Source organism: Sinocyclocheilus rhinocerous, unplaced genomic scaffold (genome assembly GCF_001515625.1).
Source record: "Sinocyclocheilus rhinocerous isolate Xijiao unplaced genomic scaffold, SAMN03320098_v1.1 scaffold563, whole genome shotgun sequence".
In the NCBI taxonomy this organism is placed as follows: Eukaryota; Metazoa; Chordata; class Actinopteri; order Cypriniformes; family Cyprinidae; genus Sinocyclocheilus; species Sinocyclocheilus rhinocerous.
In genome coordinates this window covers 28065-43442 of record NW_015643175.1, presented here as the reverse complement: position 1 = coordinate 43442, position 15378 = coordinate 28065, and the positions used below count along the sequence as shown (strand labels likewise).

Below are 15378 nucleotides of genomic sequence, written 5' to 3'. Positions count from 1 at the left end.
GACAGACAGACAGACAGACAGACAGATAGATAGATAGATAGATAGAACTACAACAGAAGATAGATAGATAGAACTACAACAGAAGATATAGATAGATTGACAGACAGACACATAGATAGATAGATAGATAGATAGATCAAAGTTTTTATTAAATCTATTTTTTATAGTTTTTTTTAAAATTTGATCTTATTTCAGTTAACATTTGTTTTATTTTAAGCAACAAAAAAGGTGGTGGGTTAAAAATGGGTAAAAAGATATGAGTGACCTCAGGGTGGGTCAAACGATCAAAGTATTTTTTATATAAAGCAAATAATCTACAGAAGGTGTGACGCACATGTGACACATTTACACTTATGATAAATGCAGTTTTTATGAAAGTCTAATGCAATCCCTTTTGCTGAACATCATGAATGGTGTTGTAATAGGGTGATGACGTCTGTTAGAAAACTAGCTGTACCTTCTTGACAGCCAGGTCATGTTCACCTGCCCTCCTGAAGACTGACTGAAGACCATTCATACACTTCAAATGCAACCATAATAAACTTTAGCTAAACCTGTGTCAAACTGGCACAAAAGGGCAGCTTCTCTGACACTTCTGCCGCCCGTGGCTCATTGTATCCACTGCTAGGGTTACGTCATACCTAACCTTTCTCTGCTTTGTGTAACTGTCAATCAGTAATTATTCGCAAGGCACCACTGTGTCTCATTACTCATGAACTACAGCAGGTCTCTTCAGGGTACAAGACTCTTGTCGCTTTTTTACGGACAAGGTGCAGATGAAAGCGTTCATTGATTGATGACGGACGGCATTTCTTTGTCTTTTCCAACAGGTCCGTGTCAAATTATGCGCAAATTAATGAGGCCATTTGAGACGTTGTGAGTGGCTTTTCAAAGGATGCACTAAAGTGAGCAAATGATACTGAGTCTAAAAGAATGAAGGATGGTTGTATGGTGTTTTCAGAAGCGTTAGATTAATGGCTGGAAAATGTTTAACATTAACAACAGAGGTGCCAGTTTATAAAGTGTTTAGTTTTCAAAAACAGTGGGGAAAGATATGAAGTGCAGATCTTTGTGCTCTGACGTCACATTCACAGACCGTTCCTTACCATCTGATGCATATTGCACAGAAAACATCAAGCAGCATCCAAAAAACACTGAAAATAAATTGGTGTAGAAACAGTTTTCACTCCGAAATTGGGCTGATACAATAGTTAATTTGTAAAAATTATTTTCTTATTATATTCTGCTGTTTGAGTTACACTATTGTTCAAAAGCTTGAGGTTCGTAAAAAAATTTAAGAAATTTAACTTTTAAGCAAGGATGCATTAAATTTGCAAAAATGACAGTAAGCACATTCATAATGTTAGAAAATATTTATTTAAAATAAATGCTATGTAAACTGATTTCTGTTGTTTTGTTTTTTTAGTTTTATGGAACAAGTATATAAAATGCTGACAATTCATCTGTGCACATTTTTATACTTTTAAATGTTTTAAGAACGTTTTGATAACATCACTTCAGAATGCTCTCTAAACATTTAAAATGTCCAGTTTTTAAAAAAAGTTTAATTACTTTTGAATGTTCTCTGAATATTTTGAAAATAGTTATAGTAGCAATGTAAAAAAACATCTAAATACAAACTTTTTAGAAAAAAAGTCCCTTCAATAAATCCCTACAAATAATGTTTTTTTGTGTAAATGTTTTAACACCATTATTAAAGCCCAGATAACTTTTAATGAATGTTTTATTACTGAATAAAAAGTTACTTTTTACTTTTAGTTTTAAGGAACAAAGACATAAAAATGCTTATAATTCACGTGCACATTTTTATATTTCTTTCTCATCAAGAGTCTGAGAAAGAGTTCATACACCTTACGAGACGTACTGAAATGCTTTCTGCCAGCTTTCTAGCCAATCAGCAGACTCTTAAAAACAATGAATGGGCTTTGGGAAGCGAGGTTGTGTAGAGGTGAGTTAACAAGTGCTTTAATCCAGCGTAAGCCTACAGTTATATTTGAAATGATTCCATAATCTCTGCATCAAAAACAAAAGTGCTGGATTACATAGAGCAATCACAGTCATTAATATGAAACATTTTGGCACAATATGAGATGAATTGTCCTAGATTCATCCCTGAGAGGGACCTATCACTGTCCCACATATGCGAGTGTGTCTGAACGCTGCAGCTCACAAAAAGCTCAGAGCTGACCTGCCAGATAAACCAGACATGACCTTAATCTGTGGAAAAATATCACATAGATATAGCAATACAGTGAGATTCCCTCAGGACAGGTAAGAGCAAATACATAGATTAATTTCTATGATTTACAAATGCATGGGCTCATTTCTTAAACTCTGTCCTTTAGTCACCTCATTCTGATGCTCCTAGGACAGAGGTTACACGAAATCAGTCAATTCCTAAAAAAAAACATATTTTCTATGAACATTTTCATAATGTTCACAAGTAAGTTACGAAAACATTATTTCAGAATGTTCACTGAACATTCAAAATATACAGTTTTAAAAAAAATGGTTTTTCATGTTTATACGATCATTAGTGAAAACATTAAAGGGGTCATAGGATGCTACATGCACTTTTACAAGTAGTTTGAACTGAAATGTGTGTTGGCAGTGTGTGTACACAACCACCCTATAATGATAAAAATCCACCCAGTGTTTTTTTTTTTATCTGGTTAAATGTTTTCCCCTTTCTCAAATCAAGCCGATCTCAGATGCCTGTCTGTGTGACGTCACACAGACAGGCCCCTCCCATGATAGTTTGATTGAGAGTAGCGTCTCATCACAGACTGGACTGGTGTCTTAAACAGTCTCTCTGAGAGCAGCTCGGAAGAGAGGGGCGGGGTCAGCAGAGCTCATTAACATTTAAAGGAAAATGCTACAAAAACGGCTTGATCTGAAAAGAGCTGTTTTTGACAGGGTAAAAAAGGTGTTTTTTACACTACCATTGAAAAATTTTAACCAAACTATGTAACAGACTTTTCATTAAGACCCTAATGAATCATTTCAGCTTGTGGAAAATGGGCATCCGATGACCCCTGGGAGTGTTCCATTTGATCATTTTGCAAAATTAATTTTGAATGTTCTCTGAATGTTTTGAAAGTGGTTAGTAGTGACTAAAACCCATCCAAATAAAAATGTTTCAGAAAAAATGTCCCTTGAATAATATATAAATAATGCTTTTGTGCTAATGTTTTAAGAACGCTATCAAAGACAGATAACTTTAAACAAATGTTCTATAAACATTATTGGAAGAACGTTTCTTCATAACTTTAAGAGAACCTTGCCAGAACGTTAAGTTTTAATGTAGATTTCTCTTTAAAAGACTTTATCCATGCAATGAAAGTCCATGCAGTGAGCAATATTTTAATATTTTATATATATTTATTCACACTTCAGTTCAATTACTGCCCTATAATTAACTTGGTTCTAAGTAATTTCAACTTAAATTATATTAAACTGACTTTTAAAAAATCAAGTTGACTCTCATATAACTTATATAAAAAATTGACGAGTTAAAGTTGCCCTGACTTACTGATAATTTAAAAAAATTTACAGTGCAGTTTTGCAGTTTTTTATGTGCTTTGTAATTTTTATGACTTTCTTTTTTTAATATTTCTATTTAGCTTGGTTTACTTTTGTTTCAGTTTTAGTTTTAATAATTTTAGCACTTCTAGAACTTAACCTTATTTTCAGTAAGTTCAGTCTAATTTTTAAGTTGAAGTTTTTTTTTAAAGTTATTTCAACTACATTTCAGTTAACAAATACACTTACAGCTTTTATAGTTTTGTAATTATTTTAGTTTTTGTTATTAGAACAATAACACTTCATGGGGTCCAGTATTGTTTTGGACCGGTGTTGTTTTGGATGTTCTTTTGGACAAGAAACATTCTTCAAAAAAAACTTATTTTATATTCAGCAGAAGAAAGTCAGGTTGGACTATCAAAAATCATGTTGATGAACTATCCCTTCGAGCTGAAAGCCACAGATTTGATCATCTACCACAGCATACCGTATGTAGTTCTAAACCTTTCGACTAAAACTTTGGGACAAATCGTGTACAAAATATGTTAGTATGTCCTCTCACCTTCCTTTTGGCTCGCAGTTGTCCAACATAATTGTCCGATGAATCTCCAGGAATCTCTCCTCCCCAAAGTGTCACCCCGACTATAGTGTAGGTGATAGCCATGACCACTAGGGGCAGCATGTACACCAGCACCGTTACTATGATGTGATACCTGCACAGGTGACAGGACAGGAAGCCACTGTAAAAAACAAGTGGCTTTTATGTGCCTCACCAAATGATAAACCCAAGTAGGCCTATCTAATGCTTGGGTGTTTAGACAATAAATTTGGATTGTGAGTCCGGAAGACTGTTTGCACTTCTTACACACCATTTGGCCACTGGTAAATAGATAATGTGTTTGGTTTTCTCGCCTCACTGGCAGATGGCACTTAAGGAATCTCTCCTCCCCAAAGTGTCACCCCGACTATAGTGTAGGTGATAGCCATGACCACTAGGGGCAGCATGTACACCAGCACCGTTACTATGATGTGATACCTGCACAGGTGACAGGACAGGAAGCCACTGTAAAAAACAAGTGGCTTTTATGTGCCTCACCAAATGATAAACCCAAGTAGGCCTATCTAATGCTTGGGTGTTTAGACAATAAATTTGGATTGTGAGTCCAGAAGACTGTTTGCACTTCTTACACACCATTTGGCCACTGGTAAATAGGTAATGTGTTTGGTTTTCTCGCCTCACTGGCAGATGGCACTTAGTGTGGAGATAGCAGGCAATGTAAAGCTAGAAAGAGCATTACCAATGTTTGAGCAGTGGAAGCAAAGCCTGAGAAGCGCAGGCTGTAGAGAAATTACAATCAAGCAGAAGGAAAACCAATCAGCCAGTGTGAACTCATCAGAGGAAAGCTTGCTGTCTTGCTTTCTGCACACGCATCTGGCTTCTAAGACAGAATCCTCAATGAAATCCACCTCATTAGTACCTGCCCTTACCAAAAAGTAGTATACTTCAAGTTTATTTAATTAAGTATACTTAAGTAAAGTTCAAGTATATTTTTTAAGTATACTTTATGTAGTAAGTATACAAATATCAGTGTACTAGTAGTATACTTGTAAGTGTACTATTTCAATACTCCTTGGGACTAAATTGGCCCACTTTTTAGTATATAAAAGTATACTTTTAAGTATAACAGTAGTAAACCTTGAGTACGCAACTAGTTTACATCAACATTTTTAGTTTGTACTGCAACTATACTAAAAGTGAACTTACAGTTTACTAATAAAATACTTGTAGCATTTTTAGTACACTTTGAAGTATAGTCTCAGTAAACTACTAGTTTAGTAGTTTTATACTGCAAGTATACTCGTACGTTTTCTTTAAGTGAACTTTACATCATACTTTAAGTATACTACTATGTCCCTATTTAGGTATTAATTTGTATATATTTTGTTACATGAATATCTGAACATACAAAACATCAAAAGAACAGGGTATCTGCTTGTAAACAAAAACATTTTTTTCTAGCTTCATGCATTCTTTTTTTAAACACTTGAATGTGGATAAGTTTCATAAATAAAAAATAAAGAAATAAACAACATTTTGAACAAAAAGCTGAAAAAAGACTGAATTGGATTCAGAATGATAATCAAAACGTAGATAGAGTCGATCAACACCCCAAAGCTTGACAGTTATTATTACCTCTTTATTGGTCGACATTTTATTCCATAATGTTACACAGTTTTGATGCTGTTTTATGTCTGATGATCGTGTTAGAATACATGTGGAAGCATCTGTTGTTTCGTTTTCTTCTTCACTTGTGTTTTTTGGAAATTCTGTACAGAAGATGTGTACTAGCGCCCCCTACAGTATAACAATGAAAACACGGATTCTAGGAGCACAATTATAGCTAAAATATATCTAGATTTTTTCTAAGTATAAGTCAAGTATACTTAAATGTCATTTTAAGTATATTTCTGAGAAGTACATAAAGCCCATTTCTGAGAAGTACATAAAAAGTAGACTAAAAGTATACTTTCCTATTTGTTAGTTTAAAAGAAGTATACTAATAGCACACTTGAATAAACTTCTTTTTCGTAAGGGTGATTTGGGACTGTTGGTAACAAATGGATCTCTTACATGAACGAATCCTCAGAAGGTCTCGGCCAGGCGACGTAGCAGACGGTTCTGCGAGGCATAGTTCTCGTGGTTGAGTAGAAACACAGCGGGAAGGCCAAAATCACCGCCAGGGCCCAAATACAGACAATCACCACTTTAGTAGCGGTAGCTGACAGCCGGGGCTTCAGAGGGTGAATTATAGCCATGTACCTGCATGAAAAACATGGTTTTAATGAAACCTTTTAGCATTTCCAGAGCTCTTGGAAAGGGAAGTCGTCAAGTTTGGGTAGACTTCTAGCTGTGAAAGGAATCTACAACAGATGTCATTTTTGTGTTTCATTTGAAAGAAATATCCACAATAACGTTTCTATGACTTTACAAAGGAGTGAGAGATCCATTACGTTGGTCAAAAGAGAGAAAGATTTGCTGTGACTCCCTTAGCCGCTTAAAAGGATAGTCACAATCGGAGTTATAAATGTCCTGGCTCTTCCAAGCTTTATAATTGCAGTGAATAGGGGTCGAGATTTTGATGCCCAATAATGTACATCCAACCATCATAAAAGTTCCTCCACAGGCTCCGGGGGTTTAATAAAGGCCTTCTGAAGTGAAGCGAAGTGTTTGAGTAGGAAAGATATCCATATGTGACCCTGGACCACAAAACCAGTCTTAAGTGTCAATTTTTCGAAATTGAGATTTATACGTCATTTTAAATCTGAATAAATAAGCTTTCCATTGATGTATGGTTTGTTAGGATAGGACAATATTTGGCCGAGATACAACTATTTGAATATCTGGAATCTGAGGATGCAAAAAAATCGAAATATTGAGAAAATCGCCTTTAAAGTTGTCCAAATGAAGTTCTTAGCAATGCATATCACTAATCAAAAATTAAGTTTTGATATATTTACGGTAGGAAATTTACTAAATATCTTCATGGAACATGATCTTTACATAATATCCTAATGATTTTTGGCATAAAAGAAAAATATATAATATATATATATAATTTTGACCCATACAATGTATTTTTGGCTATTGCTACAAATATACCCTTTGTGGTCCAGGGTCACATTTGTGTTTATTATAGCATTAAATTAGCTATATTATCTAAATACTATGCATACTGAAGCCATCTGAGGCTAAATATGAACAGTCCCTTGTCATTTGAGGTGTAACATTGAAATTGCATAATTAAAATGTTGGGAATGCATATGAAACGGTCTGTAAATTATTTATTTGCCAAACAACTGCAATTTTCTGCAAATCTGAGACAGTTCCAGAGGGATTCAGATGAGTGGATCCACATCAGCTTTGGCGTCTGCGCTCTCTTGCTATGAATTGTCATTATTGTTCTGTGTTCTCATTGGTTTGTTGGCATGTTGGTGATTTCACGTGCATTTAGGAAATCAGTCTGCAAATTACTCGCCCAAGCGCGAAAATGTGAAACATTTTAACTGTATATTGTCATGTTTCCTCAACCAAAGAATTTCGAAACTTCACTGAAAACTCTTTTTAAAAGTATGACATCACATTACTATTTATTCCCTACCACTCCCTACCATTTAACCTAACCAGTATATACATCCTACACTGACACCTAACTGTAAGGTTTTACCAGATGGTCTTAGTATAATTATCTTTAATTATCTTTAATATTATCTTTAATATGAGGATATATTTACTTATCAAGTAAACTTTAAAAAATGTAAAAGTTCAACCATCGCTTTCAGAGGTCAATTTTTCGAAATTGAGATTTATGCGTCATCTGAAACTGAATAAATAAGCTTTCCATTGATGTATGGTTTGTTAGGATAGGACAATATTTGGCCGAGATACAACTATTTGAATATCTGGAATCTGAGGATGCAAAAAAATCGAAATATTGAGAAAATCGCCTTTAAAGTTGTCCAAATGAAGTCCTTAGCAATGCATATCACTAATCAAAAATTAAGTTTTGATATATTTACGGTAGGAAATTTACTAAATATCTTCATGGAACATGATCTTTACATAATATCCTAATGATTTTTGGCATAAAAGAAAAATATATAATATATATATATAATTTTGACCCATACAATGTATTTTTGGCTATTGCTACAAATATACCCGTGCTACTTATGACTGGTTTTGTGCTCCAGGGTCACATATTTAAAACTTTTCTTTGCGCACAAAAAGTATTCTCGTAGCTTTATAAAATTATGGTTGAACCCCTGATGTCACATGGACTATTTTACCGATGTCCTTGCTACGTTTCTAGACCTGGGAACATTGCAGTTGCATTGCTGTCTATGGGAGGGTCTCACGGGTTTGGAACGACAAGAGGGTGAGTAATTAATGACAGAATTTGCATTTTTGGGTGAACTATCACTTTAAACTTAAAATAGAAAAAATAACAGATGATAACGCATAATAAGCCTGCTTCATGTTGTTTGACTTCATTTTAATAACATCTAGAGTTAATTAGAACATTCTCAGTAATTAAGTGCACTTCCACTGTAAGTGAATTTATTGAAAATATAATAAAATAGGCATAATTTAATCACAAAGGCCTGTAGGTGGCATTTCAAACAATGATAGTTAATAATGTCTCATGTTTATGCATGGAAACAAAGAAACAGCACGCAACAAATTGAATTAAATGTGACATTTTTATGTAGACAGACTGAAATTATTTTTTGAACTTTTTTTTTTTTTTACAGTGCATTGATAAAAGCTATTTTAATACTTCTTAAATTTAAATTTGAATTCTGCATCATGTTTGATCCCTCAATTCAAACTCACAAATTATGCACATGGCATTTCAAACAATGATAGTTAATAATGTCTCATGTTTATGCATGGAAACAAAGAAACAGCACGCAACAAATTGAATTAAATGTGACATTTTTAAGTAGACAGACTGAAATTATTTTTTGAACTTTTTTTTTTTTTTTACAGTGCATTGATAAAAGCTATTTTAATACTTCTTAAATTTAAATTTGAATTCTGCATCATGTTTGATCCCTCAATTCAAACTCACAAATTATGCACAATTAATATCTGAATGGCACACAAGCCTGTCTGAAGTCAAACCTTTTGATAATAGGAACAAAGAGTGGAGGCAGCATATGGATAAACACTCGTGCATGGCGAAAGATTACACAGAGTTAAGATGAAGTGTTGTTCTCTGGCTCCCACACAGCCACAGACTGAGCTTGTCATCTTTTAATGAAGGAAAAGCCCCCCTATGCTCTGGATCATGCAGATCAGTATCCCAGATCTCATCTCATTAGATGCATTCATGACTAACTGGATCCTATGAATAGTGCCTGCATGCGTAATGCTGAAAATGAACAGGTTATAGCTCAATAAATGTAGATAAATCCTGCTGCCGTACACTTATGGGATATTCTGATCCTATAAAATGCAGCAGTCTGTGCTGTATGTCCCAAGTTCATGGGCAGGAAATGAAGTTTCCTCTTTTTCATTGCAGTTAAATGACAGAGGGGTCAAACGGAAGACGTTCAATTTATGAGCTCCCTGATGAGATTATAGATGGATATACAAGAGGAAGAAGCAAGCCTCGCTGGTGGTCCTAAAAGCCTGTTCCTCTCAAAGTGCTGTTCAATCCCTGCAGGCCAATTTTTCATCAGCAAATCAATAGGATTCTCACACCTTCTGAGCAATGAATTCCCATGACTTTCTAGTCTTTAATGATGACTTGATTCAGATTCCTATTAAAAACACTCAAAAAGCAGGGTGATGTCAGGTGAAATGGGGCAGACAAGGTTGGGTTGCCATAGTTCTCAAGATTCAAGACCCAATCATTGTAACTATACTTGCCACAATAGCTTTTGACATGTAAATGATTTGATTGGTCTTGCTATATACAGTAGTTCATGTGTGGAGAGAGCAAACCATTTTACAGAGGCTGGTTTGTAAGGTTTTTATATTCACATGCAGCTACCGAACATCTAAAAACAAGGTAAAATGAATTAAATGTTGATTATTTCTATTAAAAAAGATACAAAATAACTTTTATATAGTTTTATAATTTAATAAAATTAATTATAGAGCAAAGTTTATCAACTAAAAGTAGTCCACTTTATGACTTTTAAAGATGCTTTCAAGCCTTGAAATGTATATCGACTCATCAACAATAAAATTAACACATTTATTGTTCAATTTTAATTTTGCTGTACACATTGATCGGACATTCTGATATTTAAATAGCTCTCACTCATGTTATTTTTGTTCATATTTTAACATAAAATGTTAGAAGAGACTTGAAGAAACACAGAAAGAGCGGTGTGATTCCGTATAATTTTAGTTCTTAGATATTATGTATTTTTATAGTCTCTTTTCTACACTTTTCCAGGTCTAGAATTCAAAATTGTACAACTCCCATTAGAGCCATGAAGACAAATTACAGCCTGATGACGTTATTTCGAGGTCATTAAGGAATTCAAACAAACGTAGGCTATATGCAAACACATTTGGAATTCATAAAATTCCACATGGAATTTACATTAATCATTCACAGTCCTTTATTTGTTATATATATGGACTTTATTTCTGCCGGATAATTTACAGTGGCATTTTAGTGCTTTTTAATAGGCTAGATCAGCCTATATTTTTATAGACTTTTATTATATAGCAACTTTGCAAGGTGTGTAAAATTCCCACGAGTACCCTGAATTCCATTGTAGGTTTGTGTGAATGTTGAATATAGGCTACTGCACGATGAAAATATTAGCCTATAATTAATCATAAACAGCCTCACCTGTCGACTGCAATCGCACTCATGGAGTAAATGCTGGCAAACACGGCGGTCACGGGAAAGAAGTTGTGGAACTTGCAGTAAACCTCTCCAAAGTACCACTCTCCGTGCGTGGCGTAAATGAAGTTGATGAGCGTGTTGAAGGCGGCCATCGAGGCGTCGGAGAACGCCAGGTTCAGCAAGAAATAGTTGGTCACGGTGCGCATCCGTTTATGAGCCAAAATGATCCAAATAACGATGAGGTTTCCGAACACAGCGACCGCCAGAACGGAGCTGTACGCGACCGACCAAATCGCGACGCGCCACGGCGGCTGCACGAACTGATTTGTGAAATTACGCGTTACGTTTGAGCCGCTCTGAGGACCAGCCATGATAAACTTACTGTGATATCCTTCTAAAACAGCTAGGATATGATCTGAGACATATATTTATGCTGCTATAGTGTCAAGTACAGATCTGGCACGTCCTCGTGCGCATCCTCCTGCGCTCCATCCAAAGTGTCACGCGCAGTCATGCTTCATATGACAGACGTCTGGAGATGCTGCTGCTCCCGCCACATGTTGCTGCTCAAATAAATAGAGAAACATGCAAATGTGGGATAGTTTTAGTAGATTTGCAATGGAGGAATGACAAATGCTTTATAGTTTCAACCTACCTAAATACAGCCTACCAAAACAACTTCAGTGTGATGCGACTTCTGAACGAGGCATTTCATTTAACTTCAGCGGCGAATTTATATAAAATGCGCGTTTATGGGAGTTTAACACAATTTGGTTAAAACATTAAGCATGTTCTTTTTCATGAAAAGTGATAAAAAGTTATTTTTGTTCATTTATGGGTCCATTAAACAGTTCTTTATGGGTCCAGGATAGTTTTCCCAAAAAGGAGAACAGTTGACGGTAAACATTGAATTCCATTTTTTTTTTTTCATATAATGGAAGTCAATGGCTAATATCTTCTTTTGTGGTCAAAAGAAGAAAAAACTCATAAAGGAACAGTTTGAGGGTTAGTAAACGATGGCAGATTTTTCATTTTTGGGTGAACTAAAGACTAACATATTGATACTAACACCCAAAAAAACTTTAATTTTGATTTCATGGGGATTTCTTCAAGTACTATAAACGATCAGCTTTGTCTAGAAACCATGGAAAACCAGCTGTCATTATAAAAGTAACATCTACCATATATAAAATACCATGATATCATGTCAGTACCCAGTCACCACATTTTTATTGTAGTAAAAACAGCTAGTAACTGTATTTTTTGTGCAAAATATGGTTAGCATAATGACGAATGACGATGTTATTTGGAATTCAAAATGTCTTTGTAAGTAGGCTACGTTTGGAATTCGTAATGGACCCCTTTCACAAGACTGTGATGACGCGTTTAACGGTCATCAGCATCGTAAATTCTCGAAAGTTTTTCATATTTGTATTTTTTTTTCAATTTATCTACATTTATAACACTATTCTTTGTATTATATCACCTTTGCATCAAATTACAAAAAAACAGTTAACGCTAATGCGAGAGTGTTTCTAATGCAGCGTCTATGGGAGGGACGGTAAATTTGACATCGTTCTCTCTTCTGACAGCCGTTATCAGTCGCTCTCAATTGTTTTCCTTTTATTGAAAGTCATGAAAACACTATCGTGGAGTTTTTCTTTTGCTATTTGAGCAACTGGGAATGCAAAAAAATATATGTGTGGTGCTCTCCCATTCACTGTTCTTCAAGTTTACCCAACTATGACGACTTCCGCTGCTGAGAAACCCGGAAATGTGAAAAAGGTCCATTCCACATTTACATTAACCCCTCTTTTTTGTTACGCATTAACCTTTTTTGTATATTAGTATTGAAATAAGGATTGTAAATTATTGTAAAGATTGACAGTGTTATTGATCACCACACAACAAGTACGTTTATTTCCCTTTCACAATACATATCTTTTTAAAGCAGCTTTACAGAAAATTATTCTTTAAATGTGAATGAGGCCAATGTGATTACGGCAAAGAAATAAACGTCTTAAGATGTTCCTTGATGGAACCAGACTTGGCTCAGGAAGCCCGTCCTCCTCATTACAATAAATTTACATATGCTAAATATTATCTAGTTACAAATTATGTCTTATAGTACTCAAGCATTCACTGAAGAAATTATGATATTTAAAATGTTATTAAGCCAATGTTAAATTTGTACAGATAATGATTAAATAGCATGGATAATGACTAATTTATAGTCCTTTGAGGTTCATCTTAATCTGACTGAAAGATGCAGGCAATGGTGAGTCAAGCGTGTGTCGCTGTCTAGCTGGTATAAACTGTAATTGGCAATAGAGTTGCTTTGTAACGCCTCCCTACATTAATTCACAGTCTTTGAAGTCAATCTTAAAACGGCAAGGCAGTTAAGTGTCAGTAGTTTGGAACTTTTTTAAAAGCCTAAACTTGTGGTCTCTGTTACTTCTTCTCAAATGAGCAATATTCACTGTCTGCGAATGACTTGTCACAACATTCCATAACGTTTTCCACATCTTTCTCTCTGAGCTGACAGATGACGCAAAACAGCTTAGTGTGATGCGAATTTATATTCAGTGCGAGAAGAACATCTTGTCCGACAACAGTGCAACAATTTAATATAATGGTCAAACTATTTGGATGTCAAAAAGACATCAAAAACAAACATCCTGTTATTATTTACTAACGTTCACAGCAAGATTAGAGGCATCTTCATATAGCTCTTTTCTATACAAGAACAGGTCTGTCAAGCTATATAAAAACACAACAAAAGAGCCTTAAAATAGCAATTCAAAGCCTTGTGTATAAGGAACATCAAAATGTACAGCTTTAAAGTTGGGATATGTGGATGACTCATATAGAGTACATTTAAGGTGATTTTTTTTTTTTTTTAGTTTAAAAAACAGATTTCATTCTTGCTCATTTTGTGCATACAGCCAAATGGGTTTTGAATAACATCAGAGTTAATAATAACATAAATCTCATTTTTTGGTTATCTATTACTTTTAATGGAATAGCATTGCATAACTTGCTCACCAATAGATCCTCTGCAGTGAATGGGTGCCGTCAGAATGAGAGTCCAAACAGCTGATAAAAACACCACAATAATCCACAAGTAACCCACACCACTCCAGTCCATCAATTCATGTCTAGTGAAGTGAAAAGATGCATGTTTGTAAGAAACAAATCTAGAAACAAACCATCACTTCTGACCAAAATACGAGTCTATAATCCATAACGCTTCCTCCAGTGAAAAAGTCATCCCCTAACCTAACCCCTTTTCGCTCATAAACACTGCTTGATCTGTGCCTATTTCTCTCCTGATGCAGGCAAGACAACTTTTTCACTGGAGAAAGCAATAGAGAATTCCTATTTTAGGCGAAAACAACCGTCTGAAGATTAATACAGGATTTATTTCTTATAAACGCACAGCTTTTCACTTCACAAGACATTAATTGATGGACTAGAGTCGTGTGTATTATTGTGATTTTTTTTATCAGTTGTTTGGACTCTCATTCTGATGGCACCCATTCACTGCAGAGGATCCATTGGTGAGCAAGTGATGTAATGCTACATTACTCTAAATCTGTTCCCGTGAAGAAACACATTTATATTATATATTTTCAGCAAATTTTCAGTTGTGGGTAAACTATTCCTTGAAACTACTAGCCAAGATAAAAATTTAGCCTGTACCTATGTACACAGTTTCACCGGTGCGTGTGCGTGTTTGTGCATTTACGCTCATGCCTGTGTTTGTCTGTGTGTGTTCTAACCACAGAAAGGCCATGTTACACATCTCACCACGCACCCAGGGTTCAGGTGGTTTCATCCTTTCATCTTCGACCATTTCATTAATCCTTTGATGCTTCCGCAGGTGTTTGAGCTCTCCGGGAAGACGCTGCCCTTTTATGCAGATCTGGCAACCTCCACTAACACCTGTCGGAGGAGTCCAGCTTTCACACTCTCTGTCAGTGCCTGGGGAGAAGCTCTTCCAATTAAAAGGGATTAAACTCTGATTGAAGCACACTTAATGAATCAGATCAACAGTTGCTTCCTCTACTTCACAAGGGGGAATAATGACTAATGGCACAATGCGAGTGTGTGGCTGTGTATTGGGGTGAGCTCTGATGGGGGAATCACCAATCAACAGGTGAATGTTGTAAAATGTGGATTCTCAATTGGTGGGATGCAATTAGGGCTGCACGATTAATCGAAATAGCAGCTCATGATTCAGTGTTTGCAGTGTCTCAGAGCAGCTCGTTTTGCAGTAAAAGTTGCTCCACACAAACTTGTCTCTGCATCTGCTTAATGTGCAATTTGGAATGCAACATGTGCCAACCATCTTCCCAAACGTATAAACTGGCTGTTGTCAAAAATCTGTCATCATTACTCACCCTCAAGTTGTTCCAAACCTATACAAGTTTCTTTCTTCTATTTAGAACACAAGTAGGGC

The 15378-nt window shown here is 35.4% G+C and overlaps 1 protein-coding gene across 1 annotated transcript in view; it reads right to left on the bottom strand.

Moving 5' to 3' along the window:
• The window catches only part of LOC107757062 (neuromedin-K receptor-like), a 22554-nt gene extending 7565 nt beyond the window's left edge, over nt 1–14989 (bottom strand). The window contains exons 1-4 of the mRNA XM_016574432.1: nt 14734–14989; nt 10920–11479; nt 6176–6364; nt 4106–4256 (exon numbers count right to left, since the gene is read on the bottom strand). Coding sequence (XP_016429918.1) covers nt 4106–4256; nt 6176–6364; nt 10920–11287 — 708 coding nt within the window. The 5' untranslated portion in view covers nt 11288–11479; nt 14734–14989. The remainder of the gene's footprint in view (nt 1–4105; nt 4257–6175; nt 6365–10919; nt 11480–14733) is intronic.
• Nucleotides 14990–15378: the final 389 nt, after the last annotated feature.